The 10,275-nt window shown below is 44.7% G+C and overlaps 1 protein-coding gene across 1 annotated transcript; it reads right to left on the bottom strand.

The window, feature by feature from the left end:
- Positions 1 to 2,207: 2,207 nt before the first annotated feature.
- LOC120846053 (legumain) lies at positions 2,208 to 3,715 on the bottom strand. Its single transcript, XM_040217668.3, has one exon. It carries the CDS (start codon positions 3,611 to 3,613, stop codon positions 2,288 to 2,290), a length of 1,326 nt encoding a protein of 441 aa, XP_040073602.2. The 5' UTR covers positions 3,614 to 3,715; the 3' UTR covers positions 2,208 to 2,287.
- Between the last annotated feature and the right edge of the window lie 6,560 nt (positions 3,716 to 10,275).

Below are 10,275 nucleotides of genomic sequence, written 5' to 3'. Positions count from 1 at the left end.
ACATCGGCTCGCTTGACGACAACCAGATAAACAGTGCGAACACGTGGTGCATCTTCTTGATATGGATTCGGTGGCAGCATAGCACCTGTAGGACATACCAAATCTTCGCGGTCAAGAAGATGTTACACACGGTTGCTCGCGTAGAAATAGACAGGTCACAATTACGCCATGAGGCTGTGCGTTTCTTTATGTCCTCGACGACATTTTCCCAAGTAAAACTTTGTTTTCCTCAGGTGCTGTAACGGGACCCCTAGGCACTTGCACCGGGTGCACTCCCATCGAATACCTTCGTACAAAGCTGGTGTTGTAGCCCAAGTACTGTGCCAAACGCCGGAACACTTATCGAGGTTGACCACCGCACCCGTGGTGGCGTAAAATGACTGTGTCAGTCTTAAAAGCTCCTCTATGCTTCTTTTGTCAATACAAAATACGGCAATATCGTCTGCGTAAGAACGCACTTTTGTCTCGACTGAGTCTATCCTAAAACCGTGTACTTGTTCACATTGAATAACACTTAGACAAAAGGGCTCTAAGTACAACGCAAACAACAACGGTGACATGGGACACCCCCGTCTAACAGAGGAAGATACAGGTATTTTAGGGGTCAAAGAGTTGTTAATAACTAATTGTGTAACACACCCAGCGTACGACCATGCGTGTTCCCTCCAAAATAACTCCCCCTACATTAGCGCGTTATAGCACTTTCCAAAGCACCTCGTGTCGGACGTGATCAAAGGCCTTTTGTAAATCTATCTCCAGCATCGCCACTCGGCCTCCTTTGTTGCTAAAAGTGTCTAAAATTGCTCGCGCGACATGCACGTTTGTTTGGATACACCTTCCCCGTTTACCACATGTTTTGTGTTCACCGACTAAATGACATATAACTTGTTGGAGTCTCTTAGTTAAAACCCGTGCAAAAATTTTATAATCGACGCTACATAAAGTAATCGGTCGGTACTCGCTCACGCGCCTTGCCGCATTCGCATCAGTGCCTTTCGGTATAAGCACAGTATAGGTTTTCAGAAAGAAGGGTGGTAATGCTTTAAATTCATACGCCTCGCGAACGACTTCCAGGAAAAAAGGGGATACTAAATCTGTGAACTTTTGATAAAATTCTTGACTTATCCCGTCAGGTCCGGGTGTTTTATGAACCGGCAAGCTACCTATTGCCCGTTCTATTTCTCCAAGCGTAATTGGTTCCTCCAACCACTCTTTTTTATCATCTGTAAGCTGTGGTGTTCCATGCATTAAGCTGTCAATCTCGTCCGTGTTAATCCGCTGTTGGCAGCCTCCAAATAACTGTTTATAATATCCAAGAAAGGTAACTCTATAAACTTTTTGTCACCACTTATATTATCATTGTGACTAATCATCGTTCTTTCTTTATCTTGCGCGTACTTCCTTTCTTCGGCCAGGGCACACCGAGTTGGCTGCACGCCTAACAGAAACATATCTGCTCTAGCTCGCACGATGGCACCGCGATAACGCTCTTGGTGTAAGTTATCTATGTGGCGTCTTGCTTCTTTTATTTCTGCCACGAAACGGAAAACCTCAATGAGGTTGCAGTATTGAATAAATAAAAAAATATTAAATAGAAGACTCTCATATATGCAGTTCGTACCTGAGGGCCCATCATAACCATATCGAATGTGCAAAAATGGTTTCCTAAAACTCTCTAAAGGGGAACGGAGTATACTTCTGTACGACCATAAACGCACGTTTTGCCGATCTGAGCCTTCGCAGATCGAAGGAACGCCTAGCCGATTGCTTGTCTGCTCACTGCAGCACGTTTTGCTGGCGTTGGAAGACCGGTGAAAAAGAATAGCGAGTTCCAGTAATGGTGAATACGAGTGAACGCAAGCTATGTGTGTTTGCTTTAGCGCTGCGTGTTCCCTACTGCGAGTGCGCAATGCCTAAATTTTGTTTTTCGGTCTTCAAAAACCAATCACTCACAAAAAAAAATTGGCGCAGGATTGCGGCGCGTTTCTTGTGCGTGATTGGTTCAGTCGGTGGCACCAAACAAACAAACGCAGAATTAGCGATCAGCGCTGTGACGTCAGACTTCTGGTGCTGCTTGATTGGCTTCACCGAATTTTGGAGTCGGCTGCGGTTGAACGAAATGTAAAACGGAGTTTATAGGCTGGGCTTTTTCAGCCTACTCTGTCTTTCCCAAAGCAGAGCAAAGGCATACAATTAAGGACACTTCGCGCGTGTGCATAAATTTATTGATTAGTGTGTTACATCGAACTAGAAAAATACAAAGACTGAACCAACAAGAAGTACAACACTAGACAATGCCGACGACTGTTGGATGGGTGCAGACATTGTCCATCGCTTCGCGAATTTCACTAACGGAAATTTTTTCTTCGCACACGTTGACGAGCACGCGCAAGTGGGCGAGGGCGTGAGGGTTAGCAGAGAGTTCGAAGCACGTGGCGTCAAAGTATCGCACGGCTTGCTCGTAGCAGGTGTGGTCCCTCAGCGGAATCTTCGCCTTGAGCAACTGCTCAGTCTTCTCAGCGTCACCGAGCGTCACAAACGACACGAGCTCCACCATTTTTTCCTTCAGGAAAGCACGGTTTCGAAGCATTTGGTCGAGCTCGTGCTTCAGTGAAAGCTTGATCTGAGGGTCCGTCGCCTTCTGAAGTTTCTTGCGAACAATGGCAATGGGCACATCCCTGCTGTCGACGGCATCCAAAGGTGCTTCGGGCAAAACAATGGGAGGAGGAGACTTGGCGCCTTGGAACTCACTGACCTTCAGGTTGGCGATCTTCAAGTCACCGAATTCCATGACGTGGCTCGTGTTGGTCTCAGACCTGACGATCTTGAACTGTTTCAGGAGGGTTTCCTTGTGTAGGTCCTCTCGATCCGAGTCTTCCATCCATTTGACGCTGTACACATCTCCCAAATATGTTTCTCTGAAATTGTCATAATAACAGGCGTAGGATGATTCGTCACTGTTGGCCGCCGTCGTCGCATACACGTTGATGTCGTCTGGCAAGAGGTTTTCGAACATCGACCCGGACTCACAAGCCTCGACGTAGAAGACCAGTTTTCCAAACTTTTTCTGCTCGTGCATCTGTTTTATGACGCGGCTGAGGTCTGTCGCGTGAAGGTCCTCGTTCGGGAAAGCGATTAGTCCAGGAGCACCATGATCAGAAAAGAAGACGAACACGTGGTCGTTCGGACCGCTTGCTATTACCTTCCCGCTGCCTCCTTTGATTTTCTTCCCCTGCAGGATGCTCAAGAAGTTCTTCGGAGTGACGAGGTCTCCCGTGTAGTCCTTGGGGACTCCTTCGTAAACGTTGGAGCCGTTCAGGTGGTTGATGAGGATTCCGGGCGTTGGATTGGATGGGTCGTGAGCGATGTCGTCGTACATCATAACCACAATGCGTTCATCTGGAATGCCATGGTTGTGCAGAACATGGTACGCGTGACAGATGTCTGCCTGGTGGCGATAGTTGTAATATCCATTAGAACCTGCCACAAGAAGAGCCCAGAGCTTCGCGTCGGCACTTGCTTCAGCTTTGGAGTTAGGTATGGAGCTTCCGATTGCAAGTGAAAAAAGAAGAGCTAGCGCCAGAGGCGAAATAATTGACCGTAGTGTAAGCATGGCGAATGCAGTCAGGATACCCAATTTGCCGCTTCTGACGGTGTTTTTAAAGAGTGCGTTATCTACGTATAGCTACGTATTCTCCCTTCGATTTCGTCGAATGCGACTGAGAGACAATGCATCTTGTGACACCGGTCACGGGACAGGGATGCTAGATTAGCCGGATTCCTGATACCGATTGTGAGTCGAAAGATTACATTCTTCTCGTGCTGTTCTACTCGCCGCCAACAATGCCTGTGCGTCAAACGTCGAGATTGCTGCCGGCACTTTGATAACCATACTAGTGGCTTGCTATTTGGAGGCAGCTTTTTCGTTTTAGCTTTTCTTTTAAGCTTAGTGTTCCTAAATAGCAAATAAGCTATGCAAGAATTACTCGTTAATGATGAAACGATTATACGGAATAAATATTACGTTTACAGTTCCGATTTACATACTTTTGCTTCTTCCTGAGAAGTGAGCGAGACAGAAGGGTCACGAGGACACCATGGAACATGTTGGAAGGAATGTGACGATGCAAGAGCGTGCTCATCATTGATGATTTCAACCTACATATCAACAAATAGCATGCTGGGAAGGTACCAATAACAGTAGACTCGCAGAGAATGCACAACTGGAAGCGGTGAACCTCTCCGAATCATGCAAAGAAGGATATTCCTGGTGTGCTAGGGACTGAAGTTGTGCAGTCTACATGTCCGATCGCTCGGGGCGTCGAGCGTTTATTTTTTTTTTTTTTTGCGTGCTTATACGGGCGCTTAGAGTTTACACTTAGCAGAACTGGCCGAAGCCGGTACTTACGAGGACAACTTAGAAAACGTCGAGAGAACGATCGCATGGACCTCTAATGGCGTATGCACCTTTCTGAGGACATGGTGGCAGAGGTTGTATATCCCCTCGAGAAGATTGAGTAAAGGAGGGGCGCAAGAGGCTATATGGAGAACGGAGTACCTGCTTCGGTGAAACTTGGATAGTCAATGATTTGTATGAGAATTGGTTCAACGTATTCATAAACGCATCATGAACTATTATCCCAAATTAAAAGTCACGAGAACCTTTTTTTTGACGAGGGTATTGAATTTTTGAGTTCGGTCTGAGAGGCTGAGAGGTTAGGTGCCGCAACATTGGAGAGTAGCCAAAGTAGTGACTATATATATCAGAGTGGGGGGAAAAAGTGTTTGCGATTATAGACGAGTCTAGTTGTTGAGTACGTGTAGTATAGCTTCTTGAACATTTATATTTCAAGCACGTCACACGTTTTCCAGAATCTGCAGTGTTTATAATAAATTAACAACAGGGGTTCCGTAAAGGGTGCTCGAAATTGACAGAACTTCTCCACACGGTCCATAACTGTACTACAGTAATGGATAATAGTGGTCAAGTCGATGCGAACGGCGTATAAATATTTATCCCGCTCTTCACTAGAATATGATGACAACTTATGGGACTCTCATTCACAATCGTATATAGCCAGTTGGAGGGGGTTAAAAACCTCTTAGGTTTATTCATAATTCGTGTGAAAAATAATAACGTATGTTGCGTCTGGACTGCCTGAGTTGTCATGTCAAAGGAAAGTAAAGCGTTTAGACATTCTTCATACCATTCCAAATAGGCAGTGGTGTATTTAGTATTAGGCTGAAACTTTCACTCTTTGTAACGCACCAGCAAGGGGGAAATCGCCAGTAGCCCTTTCCCCTCTTCTCTTTCGCTCTCAAAATGGCGCTGCTCACGATACAACGGTCTATTGGAGGTCTCTAGGTAAAATCTTTGGAATATCATCAACGACCCCCGGATTTTTCAAGACGCTCTTATGCCTGTATAACTCCAAGAATCTATCATTCGAAATGTTCATTTTTACATGGATATGTGCGCATCAAGTTCCATGGCAAGAAATGCTGTCTTTTCAGTTGATTTACAGCTGGCGCGATGTCTGAACAACTCCTTGTTTTAAGCTTCGTCCCATACCTTGTTCATTGAAGCACCCATCAAGCGACTGTTTGCCGTAATAAGTATTGAACCCTCCTGAGTGTTTGGTGCTTGGCGAGGTTCCATTTGAACTCACTTCTCAACGAGAATAAAGTTCCGTTAACAAAGGCTCATCACGTGCCTACCGCTGGCTCGAGGGTACAAGGGCGGAAACGAGGTTGCAGTCGAAAATTTGAAATATTTGCGAGTATGATGTCTATATGTTTACGATACTGCGAAAGCGCGATTTTCAAGCTAGAGAACGCGCTCAAAATACAACACTTTTTGAAGCGGCAGTTAATGAATAGACCATAAATAGAAGTAGTTCGACATACCTTAACCGAGTTCCCTTGACCTGTGACTTCAGAACAGATCAAGTGTAGTGCTGCAGCACCGCGAATCCAAACCGGATCCCGCAATGATCAGAGACGACACAAGGAGAAAAAACGGCGACCAGCTTCCCAGGAAGGCTCTATTTCAGCTTTCAACTTACTAAAAACAGGTTCTTTTCAAACAAAGACCTCTTGCCATTTTCCCGACGGACCCTATCTGCCCCATCTGCCCAACCCCCTCCCACTACAGACAACACACGGACACAGCACAGCCCCTAAAACGGGAGAAGGTCGCCATTTTTCAACGTGCCGGTCGAGTGACGTCCAAGCAAACACGTTTTTTTCTCTTTTTTAATTTTCTTTTCTCTCTTTCTCTCTCTCTCTCTTATGTTTTTTCAATTTTCTCGGGTGCCTTTTTTTTTAGTTCGCATTTGTTCTGTATTAGCAGGGTGTTGCCATGGATGACGTTGAGAGCGCGGTTCGTTCTTCGTTGTTCATCTGGAATGTTATCTGAAACAGCAACGACGATGGCATGAAGGCGTTTATACTGCCCCTGAATGTGCTGTGATGAACAGAACAGCGCACACAAAGACAAGGACAGAGAAAAGGAACTGTCTTTGTGTGCGCTGTTCTGTTCATCATGTCATCATAGCAACTCGCCCAACTTACAACACCCCTGAATGTGCTTTTTGAGTGGAACGTGCCGTGCATCAAGTGTGTCGTTGCGGATTTTGAGTTCGATATTGGACTACCCAGGAAGGTTTGTCACGGGGAGACGCAGAGACGAGGCTCGACTTGTTTCTGTAACTCAGTTTTAGCGATTGAAGTGACCATTTTTTCTGACTACGAGACTCCGGTGTTGAAAGCGCGGGTTTTACAAACTGTTAAGTTTCATTTGAAAGAAAAAAAGTGTTAGTATTTGAAGGTGTTGCGTTTGGATAAATGCTCATTTTTTTGCAAGAAGGTAAATTGCGTGAATGAGACTTGTGAAATGTCAACAGATCATTTTTGACGAGATAGTTGGGTGAAGTCGAGTCAACACATTCCCCAGCTTTTGCACACGGCACCTAGCTTGAACCAGATGGTCCTTTCGGGGAGCAACGGGGGTTCAGAGGACCAAATGCTGCCGTTAGTCCCTTGAGGCCAACTTTTTTATTAGAGTGTAGTGACAGCATAGTGACTGCAGTGAAAGTACCCAATTTGCCGCTTCTGATGGTCTTTTTAAAAAGTTCGTTATCCACGCACTTTCCTTCCATTTCGTCGAATGTCACTGAGAGATAATGCTACTTGTGATACTGGTCACGGGACAGGGGTGGTAGAATACGCGGATTCGTGGTACCGATTATGAGTTGAAAGATTACATTGTTTTTGTGCTGTTCTCATCGTCGCGAACACTGCATGTGATTCAAGCTTCGAGATAGCTGCCGGTGCGTTGATAACCGTACTAGTGGCTCACTACCTGGAGGCAGCTTTTTTAGTTTTAGCCATTTTGGAGACTTGGAGTGTTCCTCAGTATCAGATAAGTTATAGAAGTATTACTCGTGAATGATAAAAAGATTGTGAGGGTAAAAGCGCTAAAAACAACGGACGAGTAAACGAAACGAACAGCGCGGAGCGCTCTGTGTTGTTTGTTTCTTTTACTCGTCCGTTGTTTTTAGCGCTTTTACCCTCACAAAGTTGGATCACCAACTAGCCCAAGTGCATACCCTTCTACAATAAAACGATTATAGAGAATAAAGTTTAAGTTTACAGTTCCGATTTATATGTTCTTGGTTCTCTCCGAGAGGTGAGCGAAACAATAAAAACACCAGGACTCTATGGAACATCTTGGAAGGTATGTGACGTTGCTAGGGCAAGATTCTGCTCATCATTTATGATTGTAATGAACATAACACATTTTATGATTGGGAAGATGCCAATAACCTGACACTCGCAGAGGACCTAAAGCTGGAAGTGGTGAACCTCCTCAAATTATGCAAAAGAATATTCCTGTGTGCAAGGGGCAGACTTTGTATAGACGCTTTCTTTTTTTCTGTCGTTCTCAGTTACGTGGGTTGGTATCTGGTATGCGGGACGAAACAATAATAAAACTTTTCAAGCTGGAATATGCGAGAAAGTATAGGGGAGGCAAAACAAGAATGTGTGACGGTCAGGCATTTTTCGTAAACACCTTCCAGCGGCGTGGAGAGATCAAAACGATGCTTTACCGCATACCAGAAGTGATGACATTCAAGATGGCTGCGCCCTTGTGGGAAAGGTGTATAGACTACATGTCCGATCGCTCGGGGCGTCGGATGCTTTTTTGTTTTGTTTTGTTTTTTATGCTATGCGGAAGAGTATCGCGAGCATAGAGTTAACAGTTACCACAACCAGATGAAGCCGGTGCTTACGAGGACAACTTAGTAGACGTCGAGAGAAAGATCGCAAGGATTTGTGAGGCTGTACCTTACTGAGAAGTTAGAACATGGTAACAAATGTTTTATATTCCTTCGAGAAGATCGAGTAAAGGATGCCAATGACCTATACTCCGTGTAGGCAGAGGCTACACGGAATGGAGTACCTGTTTTGGTAAAACTTTGATAGTCAATAATTTGTCTGCAAATTGGTTCAACACATTGATAGACACCCCTGAACTATTAACTCAGTTTAAAAGTCACCAGAAGCTTTTCTCTTCTTTTTTTTGCGAAGTTACATAATTTTTGAATTTTGTGTGGCAGATTTTATTGGCGTCACTGAGAACCTGACGTCAGATTTTGTTACAGGGGTAGTGCAGATCCCTCCCCACAGGTAAAAATGTTTGATGTTGTGAAGTAAGTCTTGCTAAAACTCACACATTTAAAAGACGTTCAAAACACTGTGTTGCTTAGACTGCCTGCTCAACTTGCAAGTGATACATGTGAAGGCATCGCACTTGAGTGCGGGGAAAAATATGTGGATTTTGAGAGTGAATTTCTCAAAACCCACATTTTGAAGTGAATTGAGTGAACGAGTGAGTGAATTTTGAATTTCTTTTCTTCTGTGTACAGAATTGGTAACTCTGTCTTGCCATCATTCACTTTCAACAATCGTGGGATCAGCGACTTATCAGTCTCTACAGAAGGGATCCTTGACGGCCTAGGACGGGTAGACATTAGGAAGTCGTGGGGCCAGAATGGAATTCCTACCGCTTTCCTAAAAAAAGGTATGCCGAATGGTGTTTGGAGTTTGTTGACGTGATTTAATCTTGCAGCTTAAAAACGGGTCGGGTGCTACAAGATTGGAGAGTAGCCAAAATAGTGCCTTACAGGTGTTTCTTTTTAAGCGTAACATGTTTTATTTTTATTTTTTTTTAAATAAACTGTCAGGGCATCGCCTATGGCGTTTTTCACAGATAGGTGGTAGGGCTAGGCGGACATTACACTCCGGAAAAAATGAAACTACCAGACGACTAATTAACAAAAAAAAAAAAAAAAAACACAAAGTGCAGTTTTTAGGACCGTGGTTTATATGTTAAATTTCGAGGCAGTATTTGTTTAAGAGTATCCCAATTTTTTTTAAAACCCCGAAAAGCGCACATAGTTTGAGCTATAAATTGTCGAAATTTTGCCATTCAGTCCAGCGCAAACCGAAACCAAGCGAATGAGGAACGTCAGAAGCACCATGGCCATCCTACGTCGAAGGGCAAAGCCCAGTGACGAAATTCCCGTCATGATTTTGATTGACGGCCGAGTGAAGCCCGCTCATTTGGCCAGTTTTAATTTAAACAGTGACGCCAGCCTCACAACTGTCCTTACAACAAAACCACCGAGAGGATAACGTCCTAAGAATTACCAGTTCTGACGAATGGTACTTACCTGAAGTTAGAGCGGGAATTATACGAAGCCTATGGAAGCACTTACTATCAAGTTCACAACTGCTTTCCCTTCTATACCGGAACTGACGTCAACGTTTCAAAGCTATTTTGAAAATAAAAAATAGGTGGCGCCTTAGGCGCTCCCCCTTAGGGAAGTATTCTCCCCTTCCGTCTTCATCTTTCCGAGTTAATGGTTACAGCACAGCTTGCGGCTGCATTGAGATGGTGGGGCCCCCACAAGAAAGATAGAGTATAGGCACTTGTGCACTCAGAACACTTTTATTTCCTGTTCTGGTGATGGCACCTGGTTGGAGCTCTCGCTATGCGTTAACTCTGGTGCCACGTTGAACCACCTCGACCTGCGACAGGGAAGAGAATGTGATAATTTACCCCGAAAATGGGCAGGGATGTGGTGGGAGTGGGAACTTGATAGTAAGTTCTTCCATAGGCTTCGTATAATTCCCGCTCTAACTTCAGGTAAGTACCATTCGTCAGAACTGGTAATTATACTTCAGCCTCTGTCGCACTTACTATCAAGT

Source organism: Ixodes scapularis, unplaced genomic scaffold (assembly GCF_016920785.2).
Source record: "Ixodes scapularis isolate PalLabHiFi unplaced genomic scaffold, ASM1692078v2 PGA_scaffold11__112_contigs__length_91849675, whole genome shotgun sequence".
In the NCBI taxonomy this organism is placed as follows: domain Eukaryota; kingdom Metazoa; phylum Arthropoda; class Arachnida; order Ixodida; family Ixodidae; genus Ixodes; species Ixodes scapularis.
Note: the sequence above shows the minus strand (reverse complement) of the source record. Positions and strands in the feature narration are given on the sequence as shown.

What these genes read in the sequence shown, in the direction of transcription:
- LOC120846053 (XM_040217668.3), bottom strand. Translation starts at nt 3,613, where the DNA reads ATGCTTACACTACGGTCAATTATTTCGCCTCTGGCGCTAGCTCTTCTT.